Source organism: Larus michahellis, chromosome 4, assembly GCF_964199755.1.
Source record: "Larus michahellis chromosome 4, bLarMic1.1, whole genome shotgun sequence".
In the NCBI taxonomy this organism is placed as follows: domain Eukaryota; kingdom Metazoa; phylum Chordata; class Aves; order Charadriiformes; family Laridae; genus Larus; species Larus michahellis.
The window spans coordinates 77,361,039-77,380,259 of record NC_133899.1 but is presented as its reverse complement, the minus strand read 5'-3'; the positions used below and the strand labels follow the sequence as shown (position 1 = coordinate 77,380,259).

The 19,221-nt window shown below is 42.3% G+C and overlaps 1 protein-coding gene across 5 annotated transcripts in view; it reads left to right on the top strand.

The window, feature by feature from the left end:
- Nucleotides 1-19,221, top strand: part of OSBPL5 (oxysterol binding protein like 5) — a 183,192-nt gene that overhangs the window by 154,319 nt on the left and 9,652 nt on the right. For all 5 annotated transcript variants that reach the window (XM_074585747.1, XM_074585743.1, XM_074585745.1 and 2 more), the window contains 8 exons: nt 4,553-4,772; nt 9,983-10,167; nt 11,579-11,660; nt 12,278-12,376; nt 13,321-13,417; nt 14,376-14,474; nt 15,715-15,812; nt 17,874-17,963. In XM_074585747.1, coding sequence (XP_074441848.1) covers nt 4,553-4,772; nt 9,983-10,167; nt 11,579-11,660; nt 12,278-12,376; nt 13,321-13,417; nt 14,376-14,474; nt 15,715-15,812; nt 17,874-17,963 — 970 coding nt within the window. The remainder of the gene's footprint in view (nt 1-4,552; nt 4,773-9,982; nt 10,168-11,578; nt 11,661-12,277; nt 12,377-13,320; nt 13,418-14,375; nt 14,475-15,714; nt 15,813-17,873; nt 17,964-19,221) is intronic.

Below are 19,221 nucleotides of genomic sequence, written 5' to 3'. Positions count from 1 at the left end.
AGTCCCCACAGCCTTCTTTCTATTCATATTCCTAGTATTACTGCAGCATTTTGAAACAACTCACATCAAAGCTCTGTAAGCATTAAAAAACCCCAGGCCTTATCTGTTGCTTATAGCTGAATAGGCAACTTCTAAAGTCCCTGTGGTATAGACACTTGGCCCTTGGAGTGGGAAGTGGGAGATGTAGTGTCTATTTCTAGTTCTGCTGATACGAATTTGACTCTTAGGGCTCACAGCAATGCACCATACAGTTTTTAGGGTAGTAATTCTTGTGGTCTGGAAAGATGATGCCTTGCATAGTGGGACCTCACCTTTAAGTGGTTTTCTCAGTCTCTGTTATAACAACAGCAGGGATCTGAGTCCTCTTCAGAGTGTTGAGGTATCTCTGGTGCATGGGACCAAAGGGATGGCAGCATTTTGGTCTGCCCTTTGCTCTGAAAGGCTCTGGTATTCCCAGCACGTGTTCTCCAGTTCTGCTGTTTGGGTTTTTAGCTGGAGTTTGAAGAAGAGCTTTACTGAAGAGCAATGGGAGAAGAGAAGGAAGTCTGATGCGTTACTGGGGCATGCGCCCTAGTACTTCTGCAAATACTTCTATTGTTCTTGGGCTTCTTCCATAATACTTTACTTTCTAATTTCTTTCTGCCTAAGAGTGAGTCTCGTAAGACTGTGCTCGCTGTGATAATGAATCCAGGGATGCAGTGGAATTGTTTTTCAGCTGATGGATGTGTGTACTGAAATCCAATATTTAAATGGAGCCTGTGGCACTGAGAACATTCAGACAGACCCATGGCTACTGTAAGGAAGTGCGAAAGGTAGAGTTAAAACTGTATGAAAGTATTTCTTCAAAATATGAGGTGTAAATGATGCTTAAATGATGCCTCTGTTTCACCTCTTAGTCGTTCAACATTAAAAGCCCTCTTGAATTATGGGAGCTCAGCAGTAGCACACGTGGCAGAGTTTTCAGCAGGACAGAGTACCCACAATGGGAACCAGATTTTTCTGACAGGCTCAGATTTTAGCTGAGTCTGGTTCAAGCTGGGTGTTCAGTGTCTGGTTGTCTGGACAATACACTCTCCTTTCTGAGTCCGACCACTGTTTTTAATGTGTACCCAGACTTTCCCCAGTCCTTAAAGCCTAGGGGAGTTTGAGTGTTGTGGGACAGGGGGGATGACTTGCTGTCGTCCCTGGGGGAATAAAGAACATTTAAACAAGGAAGAATGCAAAACCAAAACTGTGCAAGTGCTGAGCAAAGGGTTTTTGGTTTGCCACTGACAGTGGCTTCCTCCTAGGGATTCAATCATTCTAATTAAATGCCTTCCCTACAGGGAATCTTACCAATTAAATTGGCACGCTGTTGTTAGGGGGCCAGTTAATTACATTTAACTCTATCTTCAAATTAGCCAAACTACTCTGTCAAGAAAAGAAAAAGAAAAGGGAGATGATGGATATTATAGGGAGAACACAACCCAAGGGAGCTGGCAAAGGCGAATCTTTCATTGAGCCAAAGTTACATTTGTCTGCTGGCTGCTTTGCTCCTTTCCTGCTGGGAAAGAAGTCAAGATTACACACTGATTTTAAAATCCATGTCTTTAGTAGCGTATAAAAGTGAGAGGGAGAGAACTGTGCAAGTGAATCAAAGGTTAAAGTACTGTGTAAATCTGTGATTTTAGACAAGACGCCTTTAGGGCACCAGACACTCTTCTTTTTAATATGAAGTTATATTTCTTGTGGCTTCCATATCTTATCTCCAGCAACCCCAGTAATCTGGCTGGTTTACTTGTTTGACAAGAGCCAAAGGGATTTTTTTTTTGCTTTGTATAGAAGAGCGGTATCAAACCAAAGAAATCCTGGTCACTGACGGACATAAGACAGCTCCAATATGCTGAAACAGTAAATTAGCTGTGAAAAATGCCAAGGTATTCATGTTCATGGTGGAAATACAGTGCGGACTTCCAACATAGTCATTCCCTCACAGCTTTTGAAGGCTGGTCCTAATCCCATTGGAAGCCCCTGGGACGTCTTTACATTGATTTTAGTTCAAGCTCATGGCGTGGCTTTTGTTTTTAGCATATCGTACGTGTTCAGTGATTGATTCTCTTCGGAGGAGTAGAAGAGCCTGGCTTCACTTCAAACATCTCAAATTTGTTCCTCAGAATGAGGAGCATCTGTTTTCCCTTTGGTTCCCCAGAGCGGCTCCTTGGCTCTGGATGTGTTAAGTCTTGCCTTGTTTGCGGCTGGTGGGTAATCAGTGCACAGTTGAGTGGGATTTCATGTGAATTTAATTCCCTCTTGGACTAAATCTGAAATCCTTAAAAAACAATGGGGGGGAGCAGATGAAACTAAAAGAGTCATTTGCCGCACTGAAACTTCAGATATTTCCCAAACGCGAGGCAGGTGACACTGAAAAACACTTGCTCTTCTTACAAATGTGCAATAGAAACAAGTGCTACTTCTCAGTCATGAACCATAAGCCTTATAATGAACTGTTCTTTCAGGCATTTTTACCCCATGGAGAAAACTTTAACTAGGTAAGGGAGCATAGCAACCACAGACAAACACGTATTTAGCTGATCATTGAAAAATTAAGAAATAAATTAGGTATTTAAATGATCAGCAACCAATAACTTCCTGGACCTACCATTCAGGAAGTATCTGTGTTGAGAAATCATGGGATAATATCCCTTGACAGCCCTCTCCTCACCTTTTTTATTATCTTAAACTCATGCACATGCTATCCTCTCTGCTTCCAATGTATTTGGTTATCAGGCATTACACTTTCTGGTTCCTAGCTAAAAAAAAGAAGTAACATTTTAGCACTAGAACGATGAAGACAGGTGATGTCTAATAGCAAATTATTAGTGCTGGAGTATAGTGGTCATTGACTGATTTATGATCTTACTCTTACTTTATATTAAAAATGTAGATTTAAAAGCCTTGTAGTTTATATATATACACACACATAGACATATATGCATACATACATATATATACGAGTGGAGTTAAAAGAAAGATTTTCTAAAGGCACAGAAAGCTGTTGATGACACTTTCAAAAGAACTCTAGAAACTGAGCTTCTCCAGACACTGAGATGTGACTGTCACAATGTGGCTGTTTGGCGTATTAAAGATTATGAGCTTATTTCAATGCATAGTTGGAAGTTGAGATTTTCTGAAAAGCTGATGCCAGTTCTATGTTCTGACTCTTCTGTTGTTTTGTTTTTTTTTAATCTAGCTCTAACTAGCAATGCCTAATTATCTTTTTAAAACAAAACAAAACAAACAAGAGGAAAACAAGGGATGGGAACTTTCAGCATTAATATCTAATCAAAATGGAACATGCTCAGAATGGCTTGAGAAAAGGCCCATCATGGAGGGACTTCAGACTTGGCAGAACATTCCCATGTACTGAGGAGAGATACCTTGCTTTGAGAGGGATGAACTACAGGAAGTAACAAAACTCTTCAAGATCCATGGCCTATTTAGATCCTCTGAAGCTCCTTGTGTAGCTGGAAATCTTTTCTATCCAAAAGCAATTTTGCCTGAGGACCTTGGTAAGAAATTTTCAGAGGAAGGTCAAGCTGAGAAGGTCAGCACCTGAGAGCTAGGCTAGGCCATGAAAGAGGAGATGGGTGTGCGAAGACATGTATGAATAGGGAAAACTGAAGCCAATGCCAAATAATACTTGAAAAAACAGGCATGTAATGAATACTTTTCAGTGTCTGACCTCTGGCCCATCTAATTATGGTTGCCATCTGTCGTATGAACTGCATCTGCTTTTCCAAATGGAGATGCTATAGGCTACTTAGGAGAGAATTTTTGGCTTTCTCCTCATTCTCTAAAGCCTGGATCACTGAGCATGAAGCTTGCTACGCCTTCCACGCTTTCCCTTAGATGCTGTTATTATCTGGGTATACTTACATGTAATTGTCCAGTCCATGCTTTCAACTCAGTTCTGCCACACAGCATTATCTGGGGGAAGCACATTCCCCAGGTTAGTTTGTGGGGTGGCTGTAGGGAGGTGGTGTGTGTGAAAATACTTTCTTCTGTTGATTTTTAAATTTGCCTTTTCTAGTGTAAGGCTGACTTAGGATGACAATCTGTTAAAATAAAGTAGCAGCAGCACTGAAAAGAAAATGTATCCCATAATGTCATATTTTTGCCATATGCTACAATCCACTGGTTTGCATCTGTAAAGGGAAAAATCTCTTCTGATTGACATTTCAGTTCTCTAATCAGCAGTGTATAGTTGTTAGTGTGTACTCTGTATCCCTCCGGTATGTAGGCTCCCACCCAGAGACAGCGGCAGTTCTACGTAAGGATGGGTAAGTGGAGCTATGTAGCAGATTTTGTAAAGTGCAGTTTGGAGGGGAGAATTTTGATGGAAAATATCTCACTGTTTATGCAGTGAAAACCCTGCTATTCAGGAAATCAGTGTTTCTCCTGCGCTGCACACCCTATTTTGAGTCCTGGGGGGTGTTTTTGCCTTATATAAAAGGCCTTAGGTAATCTGGCTTTGTAAATCAAATTGAAGTAAGTAATGAACTGTGTGTTGCAGTTTAAATGAATCAGCCCTGGAGAACCACCACCATTTGGAAAATGATGCTTTTTCGGACAAGTCCGAGAGAGACAACGTAGAAGAGTCGGAGAACGAAACGCATGAGAACAGCCGGAAGACAAATGAAAGCGAGAGCGATCAGTCAGAAATCCATGGAGAGGTCTCTCCGGGAAGGAAAGGAACTACTTATATTGAACAGATCTATGAGGAATTTGGGGAGGTAAAAGAAAAAAAATTATTTTAACCACTGCCTGTTTCTGTTAAAATGTCTCTGTTCATAGTATTTGTCATTCAGTCTTTTAGATGTATGGCAGTTAAGAACCAGCTTTGTGAGTTCCACTATTTTACAGATAAAGCAATGCACATCTTTCTGCTAAATTATGTTGAATTATCATGTGCTCTAATAATTATGCATTATGAACAGCAGCTCTGCTACTGTGCTTTGGCATGTTTCCAGCATCAGCGATTGCTTTAACCAGTTATTGCATTAAAGAGCCGCACAGCGTTGGCACAGTGCTTTGTGGAGCCAGCGGGAGGGGGAGTTATTATTCTGGGCATGTGTCCTGGCCAATTAGGATGCTCAGTCCTTGTGTGATACAAAATATGATACTGTTCTTTTTTCATTATGCATGGAACATCCTTTTTGTGTGTCCTAATGGAGCATTTGAGCCACTCGATTCCTAAATGACAGTTTCTTGTAGGAAAGCCATTTCTCATGTCATTTAACAGCAGGAGGATGCATTTCTGTTCCATATAAGAGCCTTTGTTAGCTGGATGTCACTGCGACACCTCTGCGGAAGGCAGCATAGAGAGCTGGGGGAGCCAAGTGTGTTGGGTGATGTTGTGTGGAAAGGGGGCAAAGCAGTTTTGGCAGAAGATAAACCCCCTTGCGTTCTAACACTCCTCACCGAGGTGGGAGGCTAGGTGCGGCTAGGTTTAAACTCTGAGTGATGCCCAATTCAGCACTATCGGTCCAATCGCGTTTAATATGTATTAAACTGTTATGATTTGGATACACTAATAGTGGACTGCACCTTCAGTCTAGTCGTGCTCATGAACTAGCACGGCCACTCTCGAGTCTTTGGTCACGTTCAGTGAGAAACCGAAACAACTAGCTACTTAAACAGTGCAGTTTATTTAAACAACAGATATATAGGTTCTTAGGATTGCTGGTGATAAATACACTGTCTGCAGAACATGTGCAAATAAAGATATTGTTAAGTATACAAAATGCGCAACAAAGTTATAAACAACACAGCCTGGCTCTAAATGTAGAAAAGAGAGTCTCTAGAGAAATTTCTAAGTTCCCCGAGGAAGCACTCGGTATAATCTAAGTCTTACCCAAAGGCGTCCCTATGGGGGGGAAGAAAGGCTCAGCCCGTCGACTGGTGTCTTCCCCGATATCCCCCCTCTCTCAGGCTATTTTTATACTATTTTTTATCTTCAAAGTGGAGTTTGAGTGACTTTAGTCATTAATACTTTTATTATGATTGGTGTACTCAAGGAGGAGTGGCCGCACCTTGGGGGCGGGTAGCCTCTGGGATGGAAGTGTGTTTTGGTACATTGTAATGAGCAAAGTTCGCACAAAGGACAGCATTTCATCAACATTTGACGAAATGTTGGCTCGGGTAGTGAGGAGGCCGCTTATCTGTTTCTTAGTAAGCAAGTATGCAGCTTATCTGTTCCGTAGTACCATCTCATTCCCATATCTGCTATTTGTCACAAGGGAAGGCCACGGAACAATCGTGTTCCGTTCCATCCCATCCCTCGTGTAGTTTCGTAAACAACCTTGTACAGGGAATCGCAGATGTTGCATTCTTCGTGTGCCAGCTGTGGCTATATTCTACCTCAGAAGCCTCTTGATTTTATGACTTTCCTTAATGTGTGAACAATGCTGTACTTTTGTATTCTTGGCCAATTTAATAATTATTCCACAGGTGAGAATCAGTACAGACAGGCAGTGGAGGAGCTCTGCTCCGGTGTCGGGAGGGCTCTGAGCATTCCCTTGCCGATTGCTTTGAACAAGGAAGCTGAAGTCTTGTTGGTGCTTCGAAGAAAACCACTGCTAGAAAGCTGTTTCTTTCTTAGAATTATAGGATCATGTAGATTGGAAAAGACCCTTAAGATCATTAAGTCTAACTGTAAACCTAGCACTGCCAAGTTCACCACTAAACCATGTCCCTCAGCACCACATCTACACAGCTTTTAAATACCTCCAGGGATGACAACTCAACCACTTCCGTGGGCAGCCTGTTACAGTGCTTGATAACTCTTTCAGTGAAGAATTTTTCCTAATATCCAACCTAAACCTCCCCTGGTGCAACTTGAGGCTGTTTCTTCTCATCCTATCACTTGTCACTGGGGAGAAGAGACCGACCCCCACCTCGCTACAACCTCCTTTCAGGTAGTTGTAGAGAGTGAGAAGGTCTCCCCTCAGCCTCCTTTCCTCCAGGCTGAACAGCCCCAGCTCCCTCAGCCGCCCCTCTTAAGACTTGTGCTCTAGACCCTTCACCAGCCTCTTACGGCTCCTCTTTCAATGTTTTCCTGAAAGTGTACTACTAATATTGAGGAAACAAATATAGTTAAATATATTCTAATTACACTTTGTGTTTCACTGAGTGATAACTTAAAACATTGAGAATGGTTAGGTGTCCCACACACAGATTATATTACTCCTGTTTATTTCTCCGCAGACTCCTTATAGCAGGACAACCTACATGAGAGAGCACAAAAGAACGTCTCTGCTGTAACACCTTGCAGAGGTGCAGGAGGAGTTCAGTTTTGCCTCCTCCTTCCCACAGCCCAACCACCCCCAAGAGCAGCAGTTTGTGGTCTGGAGCCATCAATCCAGGTAGCATGTGTTTGCTGCCGTTTCAGATGTCAGGTGTGAGGTCAAGCGCCTGCTGTAGAAATTGTGCTTGCAAACAGAACTGCTGCCTCGAGAGACCAAAAAACCCCAACTCCTCTTTTGTGCATCTCTCTCCCTCCAAATCCCACCCAAGACACACAGCAAATGGTAACTGGGTCACAACAGGGGATTTTGCATATAGCTGAGCAACTAAGCAACAGCAAAATGAAGGCAAACAATTTCTATCAGCTGCTTATTCTGAAATGACTTACGGCCACGTGACGAACTTGTCCTAGAAGTGTTGGTAGGGGAGGCTGACAATTTTGGTGTTTGAATGAGCCTTACAGGCAGCACTCATGTGTGTATGTGGGTGTGTGAGAGTGAGGAAGATCTCTGCAGTTTTAAATTAAAATAAAAAAATGCAGTACAAACCAAATGGAAAGGGCTAAATTTCTGCTGTAGAGTGACACTTTGTGTAGCATAAAATAAGGCTAACCGTGGCGTGGCTGCTCAGGCAGAAGTAACATCCAGTGGGCTTTCAAAAAGAACTGCCATGTAGCCTTGGCCATTAGGTGTTTTATTAGATTTCTGCTGTTGGCCCAGAGATGGGGCTGTCGTTACCTGGGACACACGGATAGGACTGGTAGTTGAGTCTTATCCCACTGGTGACAGTAACACAAGGAGAATTAGGTTGTGTGCAATGATGTAGTTTGCTATCGGCAACGGGTGGAGATGTATCAAGGTAAACACATACCAATTAATAACACCAACTGTCATCTTAAACTGAAACTGCTGCCCCTCAATCTGTGTGTACAGTTCAGATTTGGCAGGACAAAGATCACACATGCAAAACTATCACTGTTAAATTTTCAGCTTGGCTTTGAAAGCTCATTTGAAAGCTATGCACATATATACGTGCATCTGTATGCGTTTCAAAGGTGCGTGCTTGTGCATCTGACATTCCAGCTTTGCCTTGTTTGCAGTTGGAATGGGAAGGCACACACAGGTGTCATAAGGACTTTGAGATGGCAAAAGTTGATCTAGAATATAAATAGGATGCCTTCTCAGTAGGTAGACTGATAACCAAAAGAACCTTTTTTTTCCCAGGCTTTTTGTTTTAACAAGTTATAAAAAGGGTTATGGAGGGTGATGTATTTTAGGGGGAAGCAAACCGGAAAGGACTTGAAGTTGTTCTCATCCTCCTGCACCTTCTTCTCCTTCACTTTTCATCCACGCCTTCTGCAGTGATTCATTCTGAGTAACACTTTGTACAGCAATTTTAACACGGCATCAATTTATATTGCAAATATATGCACACTTGAGAACCTGGATAAATAATGGAAGTTCTGACAATCCCATATGTAGTGTAAGCCCTAGGTGACGCTGTAGTATTATTCTCTTTAATGTTTTCCATTTCTTCTTGGAGGTTCAAGCTGTGTATTGCATCAGACTGTCGCAAAAAGAATGGTATGATAATGGAAAAGCAATGAAATGAAAAGACCTTTGTTGTTCCTCAATCCGAAATTCCCCTCAGCCTGCAAGCTGGATTTAGTGTGTTTCTGCACTAGCAAAAGGGCTGATTGGGAGCCAAAAGGGTGCTGGTGGTGAAAATGAATGTTTAGTGATTTACACCATCTGCAAATGCTGTTGGGATATGCTATGTGCCCTCCCTCAAACCAAAGTCCATTCCAGAAGTGGATCTGTGCCCTTTTTCTCATAGAAATCTCTTTCCTCAAAACAGTAAAAACCTAGGTATTCTCTTTCATTGTTAAATTACGATGCCTAGGATGCATTAAAATGACATTTGTGTTTGAAAATTTAGTTTCATTTTCTTTCTCCAGTGGCTTGAAAGGCCTATTCCCCCATGTTAAACCTCGTGTAGCCCCACTGAATGCAAAGGAACTACACAGTTATAGCTGAAACCAGAACATAATCCCTGTTTTTTTTAATGTTACCTGCACTTCTGTTGCAAGGGGCACGGAGCAGTGTTGGGGGTGCATGTGTTTTTGTGCATGTGGCCTGGCAGCGGAGCCTTTACCGTACCTCCACTACCAGTTTGTCTTATTTTGAACTTGGAGGACTGCTTCCATTCTTTGTTGATAGCTCGTTTAACTCCTAAATTTTCTACACATATAATAGTAAATCTTACCGTTGAGACTGAGAGGAGCTTTTTATATGCATCCCACCAGGCTGCAGTGATGCTGTAACATCCTTGGGCATGTCCACACCTCCTGTGAGGGACTGCAGTGCAGATTCCCCTTGCTTAATGTTGGTCCAGGTTGGCCTGTCGCAGTCCTGAGGTGTGTGGAGGCAGTAGCTCAGGAAGGAGCACAGCAGAGGTGTGCTCCCTGCCTCATGCCAGCTCTCGCAGAAGCCCAGGGCTTTCTCTGCCACTCACTTTAGTGCTTTGGGGATTCACTTCTCCTGAGACAAAGCCGATGTCTCTTTGCAGTGGTGTAGCTCAGCATTCACCCTTGTGCCAGGTCCAGGTATGCCCGGGTGAGCTTGGACCCTCCAGGTAAATGCAGCCGCAAGAAATGGTTTTCCTGTCTCTGCCCTGAACTTCCCTTTTCCCATTGTAGGCAGGTGAATCGTCTCAAACAGAAACCGTCTCTGAAGAGAACAAGAGCCTGATGTGGATCCTGCTGAAACAGCTACGGCCTGGCATGGACCTGTCACGGGTAGTGCTGCCCACCTTCATCCTGGAGCCACGCTCGTTCCTTAACAAACTCTCTGATTACTACTACCATGCTGACCTGCTTTCCCAGTAAGCAGCTCACAGACTGCGTCCAACACGGGCGCTTTTCTTATATTTGTGAAAATGTGTTACTGTGTTAGCTTGGTGCTGGCTGGGGTGTGCTTGTACGCTTGAAAGGCTCCTGAATAATACCCAGGACACTGGATTCAATGTAAATCAAGCCAGGCGCCAGCTGCAGTGACCTTTTAAAGATGGACTGCTGCCAGTGAGGAGCAACGAAGCAAGAAAAACAGTTAAACTTCAGACAAAACTACATTTGCACAACACGTGTTTGCCAGCATTGGCCAGAATGGATGAGGATTTAGCTCACACCTTTGAGCATCTCGCAACAGAGCTGTGCCACCTTCTGGTGTACTTGTGTACAGAGGGGGATAGGACAGCAAACAGCAGAATTGTCAAGCACTTCTGCCCTCAAAAGCAACATAATTATGTTGGTTGATAAACAAATAAGAAACATCTTTTAGCGTCATTGATGAAAGAGGCCTGCTGGGAGCAGCAGAGTAGAAAATAGAAAATGTTATGCTTGCAGATAGGACCAGCCTTCTCAATGAGATAAGCCTGGTGTATTTTAAAACCAGTGTGTACAATATTCAAATAGCAGCACAAGTTACTCATGTTTATTCCACTGCCTCTGGGTAATTTTAGAATCGTGGTATTTTCAAGCCTTGTTTATGGTATTCCTAACATCTGAAGTTAAGGACATGGTTCTCCTCAGTGATCTAAGGGAAATTCAGGAGGTTTGGAAGTTTTGTTAAATAAACCTCTTTGTGGTACAAATGATCCTTTTAAATGGATTTTGCAAGAATTTATCCGGGTTTATTTTCAAATTTGACTAAATGGTTGGAAATACTAGGAACTCTATTGTTCATATTTACTTCCCACTTCATCTTTGAGGTGGCAGGGGTTGGAAAGATGACCTTGAGAAGTCTGTTCCAACCTAAATTATTGTATGAAATCTCAGAGTACTGGAAGAGGCCATGTAGAACGTCAGCTTTAAAGATCTTCTAAGGAAGAGGGAAACAAAGAAAAACAAGAAAAACAGAATTGTCTTTGATTTTGGTGGCATAAGTATTATTGCTTTATGACTCACACTGTACTATTAGCTGTAACTAAATGCTAGTGTGAGTGGCAGTCTCGCACTGACATACTTGAATGTCCAATCAAACATGATACAATCCAGAAATTTTATTAGGCTTTTTACAAGAGTGCCACTTTTTAAGGATTTATGTGTGTGTTGTATAATGTACATTACTAAAAAACCATAATTTCTGCTGGCAGACACCTTTTTCACTTGCAGCAGCACAGAAGTTACTTCCCTTTGCTACTGAGGAAATACTATTGAAATTAATGCTATTATGCTGGTATGAAATGAATGTGATGTGTGAGCAGTGTAAAGAGCATTTTGTATTCTGTCCTGCAGGGCTGTCCTTGAAGATGATCCATACAGTCGAATGAAGCAAGTTTTGAGGTGGTATCTGTCCGGCTTCTATAAGAAGCCAAAGGTAAAAGAACGCGTGAAGTTGGGGTTGTAATGGGCATTGAAATCTTCTGCTATGGTTGTGTATTTCCTTATTGCCTTTCCTTTGACACTTTATGAGAGAAGACTTGGACCATGACTTTTAAAACTGAAGTTGCGTTTGGTTTCAGAGTAGATATTGAATGAATAATAGTGCTGATCGACATCAGAGCCTTTGCACTCAACAATTAGAAAGCAAAACTAGTCATCAACAAATAACACGTCTGCAGATGCAAGATTTTTCCCTTCGCTGAAAGCAGGTCTCCTTTTTCTTTTCAGGCCTATTGGTACCATAGTGCCATGTTTCCACATCGGTATGCACCTGCTGCATATAGTAGCAGAAATAATAAAGTTTGATCATTTTGTAAAGCTTGAATCGGGCAGTATTGAAGATTAAATTGGTGAGAATAGCAGATGAACCTGTGGCTCAGGTTAAAAGATTAGATAGGAGGATATGTGTAACCAGTTCTTCAGTTTGGATTCTTGTGATTGACTTAGTTTAAAACATTGGGGAGAAAATGACTATGTTGCTTTGTGGCCATCTCTGTAGAGTTGAATTGCAAATCTTCATTTGTAACAGGTTTTGATTGCTTTGTTTTTCAGGGAATAAAAAAGCCATACAACCCTATTCTGGGAGAGACGTTTCGCTGCTGTTGGTTTCACCCTCAGACGAACAGTCACACGTTTTACATAGCAGAGCAGGTAAGTGGCTTTATTTTCATGCTCAGGTGTTGCAAACAGCAGCCTGCTTGTACCTCCGCGCATAGGAACATCATCCTCATCAAGAGGAATGTGAAGTTTTCTGTGGGACATGGGGTAAACTAGCTGCTGATGCTTTTTCTTTTTAGATTTAGAGATTATGTGAGCTTTGGTGGGCACTCAAGACTATAAAATTGGGTCTCCCGTGTATAACATTAGCCCCTTCAATAAGGACCTTTTCCATAGGATTCTGCCCTACTATTTTCCTATTGTTAATAAAACACGGTTTGTGTTGCCAGTGTCAAAAGGGGCATAACACACATAACCAAATCCTGCCTTTCCTTATTTCTAAACTTTCTATAATGATTTTAATAGGAGTAAATTGAGGGCTTATCTCTATGTCTGTGGGGATAAATGAAGGGCAGAGCTCACAAGTCAGCTGGCCTGACAAAATTCAATTTGAGATTTACAGTGTTAATAAAGGGATTTGAGAACTATGTGGACATTGGTATAGAGACTCCCTGTTTTACATACTTTTTTTTTTCCTATTTAACCAAAGAATTTTTATTTTGTTTTCTTTTATTTCAGCCACTGCGTCCATTTTATGGAGGTTATTCAGATTCTGCCAAAAAGTTCTGCACTGTTGTTTATTGTGTTAAAAATCTGACAGTGTACCTGTTGGCCTAAAGTGATCTCAAATGCATAAGGACAAGAGAATACAGGCTAGGGAAGAAAGTTTACATGTATAATGTTCTCGTATATAATGTTCTCACATATAATCTTCTCTGCTTTGACACTGAGGTTAATGGTACGGATGGGGCTTAGAGCACTCTGCTCAGTCCTGTGGCCCCCGTCTTGCACTTTGCCTAGAGCAGACGTGCATGCACCCACTGCTCTGCTCAGCCTGTAAAGACTGCTGTGAATGACCTGTGCCTAAATTTTTCTAGGTCTCCCATCATCCGCCAGTGTCAGCTTTTCATGTCAGCAATAGGAAGGATGGATTCTGCATCTCCGGCAGCATTCTAGCTAGGTCCAAATTTTATGGTAAGGCATTAAGCCCAGGCATCATCCAGGTAACATTGTAGCATTGGTTTTTGTTTGTTTTTCAATCACTCCTGAGTGCATTGAGTGCTAAGGACAAAAACTACTTAAGAGATCGACCACCAGGACACCCTAATTCTCTGCCTTGGCTCTCTGGGGTTTTCCGCATTTCCACCATTTCAGTGGGAGACCAAACTGATGTTAAAAAAAACCCAACAAAACCTAATAGAAATATTGAGAGCTTTAAAAACCTGGTTTTGAGAAAGCAAAGCTTCATGAGAATGTATGGCCAACTGGTTGTTAGACTACTTTGCGTGCTCATGGATGAGTCATCTTATAGCTATCTGATCACCCAACTGACTTTTGCAAAAGTCTCTGTATAAATGTAACTGTTCATGTAGCTCCCAGATTTCTGAGAGTTGAACCCTAGAGCTTAAAAATGGCCTTAAATCTTCTCATCTCAATGGAAACGGCACAACTGCAGGCTCTGAAAATGTTGCTATTTGAAATAGTTTTTTTGTTTAGACAAATGCCTCTTAAATACTGTCCTCTGGTAAACGTATTTGCTGAAACACTGGTTAATAGTCAATGCTGTCCTGGCAATTTTAATGTTATTTGGGATTATTCACAATCAGAAAAGTTGTGAGAACAAAAGGATTTGAAAAACTTCTAAGCGTTGGAACTGCTTTCTGCATTCCACTAATGACTCATTTAATCTACTCCCCTTTCTGCAACGGGGGCTAAATGCCAGAGCAAATATGAGCTGCACAGCAGAGAGTTTATTAGAACTGCTTGTCTCCAAACAGTAAATGATTTGCAGGGTCCTGAATTATTAGCATTTCATATCTCTTCTTTCATTAGTGACCTACATTTAAATGGAAATGTTCTTCTAAAGTAGGATGACTGACCAAGTATAACATGCGGTTTTTAATATATATGTATTTGTTCTTTTCAATTCTAGGTAACTCACTTTCGGCACTGTTGGATGGGAAGGCAAAGCTTATGTTTCTGAACAGGGGGGAAGATTATATAATTACTATGCCATACGCCCACTGTAAAGGTAAGTTATGACTGTGCAAATAGGAAGCAAACAGAAAGAATAATGTAATGGTATCTTACTTCCTAACTTTGCACTGGCTCTCTTCTTCCCTCTCAAATATCTGGCACGGCAGGGACTGGTAATTCCAGGGAGCAATTGCTCCACACATGAGTAATTGCACTCAGCAGAAGACTGGTAATCTTCATTGACGTCTTTTTGATTTGTCTGTGCAGAGCTGAGGACAGAATTAGGCCCATCTAAGTTAGATTTAACATTATGTAGAAACAAAAAATTACAGTGTATATGCACTGCAGATAAAGTGAAGATGAAAAGCGTATGAGTACATTTCTGAACTTCTGAGGATAAAAAGTTTTTCTAATGTTAGGGCTGAAATTGTTTAATATATTTTCCATCTCTTTGAGATAAAGGAAATTCCTGACTTCTCTTCTGATTTCTTTTTTTACTCTGATCATGGTATTCCTCAGAGTATGAGCTGCCTCAGTGAGACTGATACCTGTTACCATGTGGCTTTGCTCTCTTGAGCTGAATGTGTGCTGAGGCCAGGGGATGGCTGCGGATTCACTGCTGTAACTTTGCATTTCTCCTTAGGGAACATCAGTGGCATTTCAACCACAGTGACAAAATCACTCCAGCAGCAGTTTGATCCAATTTTCTTTTTAGAATATTTTTTTATTTTGGCATGTTGACCTGTAAATTAATATTTATGGAGGGTCTAGCTGCCTGAAAACAGTAACTTCTGTAAATCACATCCTCTGTGAACTATTCCTGTGCATAAATCTTTCTTTTGTCAATTTTTCTTTTTCTGCAAATGACCTTTTCAGAAAATGATAAGCATGTGTAAAAAGGAGTCCCTACATGACTGCTAGTCTCCCACATTCTGCTGAATCACTTTACAGCTCCTCGCTGCCCCATCCACCCTGTGAGAAGCGACTGGGTCTGTTTAAGCACTAATATAAATTAAGTGCTGGGCACAACTTTCTGTAATTTTCCTTTCCCATTTTCAGCTTACCACAGATGTACTATCGGCACCTGTGAGTCAAGCTATTTCCTAGCTTCTGTAATAAATGGGGAATATGGATTTAAGGGAGGATTATTCACGCTTATAGTGAAGAGCTGTTTCCTTGAAACTTTGGTTTCTGTCTTTTCAAAACTTGAAGCCAAATAGCGAATTTCACAGCATGTCAGCGAGAGCCAGTTTGAGTTATCGCTTCCACCGGGGCCTCTCTTTTTTCCCTTTCAGGACTTTTATATGGTACCATGACAATGGAGCTTGGAGGGAAAGTTACCATCGACTGTGAGAAAACTAACCACAGGGCAGAACTGGAATTCAAGCTAAAGGTAAGAGACATTGAGGCCCCCATTTTGAATGGGTCTCAGGATTGCCTCTGCGCTCCAGGCAAGGTTTGAGCATACGTTCCAGATCATTTATGTACCAGCAATGTATGCGTGCACCAAGGGCTGCCCTGCCTGGAGAGAAGGCATTGTCCTGCGGTCAGTTTTGCCTAGTACAACTCAATTTGAACCCAGGAAGCCTGATTGTTAGACATGACTTGTTCACTGCTAACCAGCTGAATGTTTGGCAATGACAGTGTGGCTTCTGTTTCGGAAGCTACAATTATTTTTGCTTGCACGATACAGCAAGGTGTACACACTACTTTAAAGCAAGTTAGGATGTGGGTCTTCAGCGTAGCTCTCCAGTAGCCATCACATATGTACTCTTACGTTGTAGGTATTACGGTGAACTGTACCTTGTGTTTCTCAAGGCTACAGGACCTTGCCTTGACAGTAGGGTAAGAGCCCATTTTCAGGCAGATAATTTTGGGTGGCTATCACACTGACACGCTACACTGTCAGTACGAGCCGTACTGGTACTCACTTGCTCGTGTAGCTATTCCCTCCCGTAGAAACCCTGGTGATGCAAATTTGTGGTATGCAGATAAAATGGAGACATCATTGAGCATTCCTGTGGTTGTATGTGTTAAAATCTGGGAGGGAAAATGATGACCTGTAACTTTTCTTGGACAGTTAACTTACTTTTTAAGGAGCATCCATTTCTCTTCTGTTCCAAAAAATAACTTCTTGCCTGGGCATAAAATGAAAGATGGAGAACTGGGAGCCTGCAGGACTTCAGAGCTGCAGGCTTAGCCAAAATAAATGTGAGAGATTACTGGAGTTAGGGGAGTCTTTTGCAGGCTCTGTTTTTCTGGTGGCAATAATAATTTTCTGTCTTTATTTGCCCTCACAAAGTGAACTGTTGCCCTGTGCACTTCTTTGACATTTGCATATACTTGTCTTTGAAGCTTGTTCTTCTCATGGGCCTCATGTACTGTGTTGAGGCCAATGGAATATTTCCCTGAATTCAGTCAGTGTCAGCTCAAACCTACAAACACTTTGGAGCTTAAAATGCAGTCCCGTCTTTTCTGGCTTGAATACAATAAGCTTAGTCCAAACATGACTCAGAAACGTCCCTGTGGCTTAATTATGTGCTCTGCTTTGAATATTTCTTAGCCACCTTTTTAGTAGAATTGTGAGAAGTTAAAGGTAGACCCCATAACTTTGGTATTAAATTGGATATGTACCAATTCTCTGCTGGATTGCATACATTGATTCTTGAGATACTTGTGATTTGGTTTTACATGGGTGTTGTGGGAAATTTGGTTTTATATTGTTATTTTTTTTTAAAAAAAAAAAGTTCCTCTGCACAAAAGTTATTGGAAAGTAGCTGCTAAAATGTCTGAAGAAATGTTGTGTGGTATGAATGGAAGAGCTGGTCACTCTATCACTGCTGTTTCCTGTCTTTGGCAGGCAGGAGGTGAGGGGAATTTTCCATTGTTCTGAGAATCTTTTCCTTAACTCTGGAAATACCCTTTTTCTTTTTTTGTGTGTTTGTTGCTGATGAGAGCTTCTTCACACTAGAGACTTCATGCAGATGCAGCCGTCAGCAGTGACACACTGCTGTTGCCCCATAAGCAGGAAAAGTCACCAACGACATTAGTGCTGCTCCTTTTCTTTGGGCAAGGCTGCAAGTATAAGGCTGCAAACCGTAATGTGATTCTGGACAATGGGAAGGACTTGCCCACACACAGTTATCCCGATGTAGAGCTGACAATAAATGTATTTGCAATGAAGGCAAGGCCTTGCACTGCTGAATGTTAATGCACCTGAAGGCTTATCTCCCTTCCTGCAGCTCCTACAGTGATTTTGGTATTGCAAACAAAAGGAGGAGGGCACAATGCTAGACAGTCAAAATCCGTGTTAGAATTCCTTCTGCCTTTCCCCAGAATCAGTGGAAATCAAGCAGGTTGCAGTTTCCTTCCCTCCTGCTGCATCATGGTGTTTGGCTCCCTTCCAGTTCTCACTAGACTGATCATATTTTCTATTTCTATTCTCCCCTGACAGCCCTTCTTCGGTGGCAGCGCAAGCATTAATCAAATCTCTGGGAAGATTAAATCAGGAGAAGAAGTGTTAGCAAGTCTCACTGGACACTGGGTAACATATGATAATCAAAGTTGCTGACAGTTTCGGTGCGCGTGGCAGCAGGGTGCGTGGGAGGACTGGCAGCCCCTGGCAGGCTCCCGCTACTGGAGCCGGGGCTGTGGAGGGCCCCTGTCCTGCCTCTTCCCACCATCCCCAGGGAGTGCAGGCGAGCAGAGCTTTCCGGGCCACACCTCTCAAGGTCATTTATGCTTCCGTAGTCCCATCCACCTGCAGTGCGAGTAACACTTGCACTTCCAGAGCCTGGACCGAAGTGAGGTGCGTTCCATCGAAGCCAGTGGCTCTGTATTTAGGGTCCCAGGCTTAGGACTAGCACTGAGGGCAGAGACATAGTGTGTCTTCTGTGTGATTGTGAAAATCACGAGGCTTCCTTTTATCTTGTGTTTAATACTTCCCCAGCTACGGCATTATCGGGGAAGAACTTCACGGGGTTTTATATTTATTATTTTCACAGCAAACCTTTATGATAAAAGATGATGGTTATTCCTCTGTTCATGAGATGAAGGACCAGGAGACAGATTCTGTGAGGGTCTATCTGTATGGGCAGCTCAGAATAGTCAGCAGAGCAGCTAGTCCCTTTGCACATCTGGTATCCACAAGTGAATAGCTCAAAGGCATCCTTAAGCCAAAATCCAGCAAGAATAAAGTTGCATGGTGAAAGATGTAGACTAGAGTTTTGATTGGGAACTCCTGGTAACCGAGGCAAAAGCAGTAAGCCCTGGCTTTGGGCTGGACACTTAGGTATTTATCTCAGCTACATTTAGACACCTACATCTTCATTATTGTTGACTTATGCTCCCTTTCCGGTCCATAGAAATCATCATTCCTGAGACAAGATTTGTCTCATCCTAAAGGAAGTATTTAAAGTAGGCCACATAAAATGTTCATGGATAAAGCCCTTTCTGTAGTGAGGTCCTAACCACAGTGTAGCCTTTGGTATTCAGCTCCTCCCCTCAGGCAATCTGCCTTTTTACATAAAAAGCTAATGACCATTTTTAAATTCAGAGGTTTGCCTTTTCTAGGTGTATACGAGGAGATTTGCTCCCTGTGCCTGGGTAGCTTTTCCATTCTGAGCTCCCTTTCCTGCAGGATGAGCTTTGGCAATCGTGGGTTGCGCTGGACTGTGGAGTACTTTGTCTGCGTTGGGTCCTGCAACACCATCTGTGAGAGCATGTAATCGAGTGGCTCCCCTGGGGCGCCGAGCCACATGGTTGCGTGCTGCTCGGCTTCCAGCCTTCTGTGTTTGGGTTTT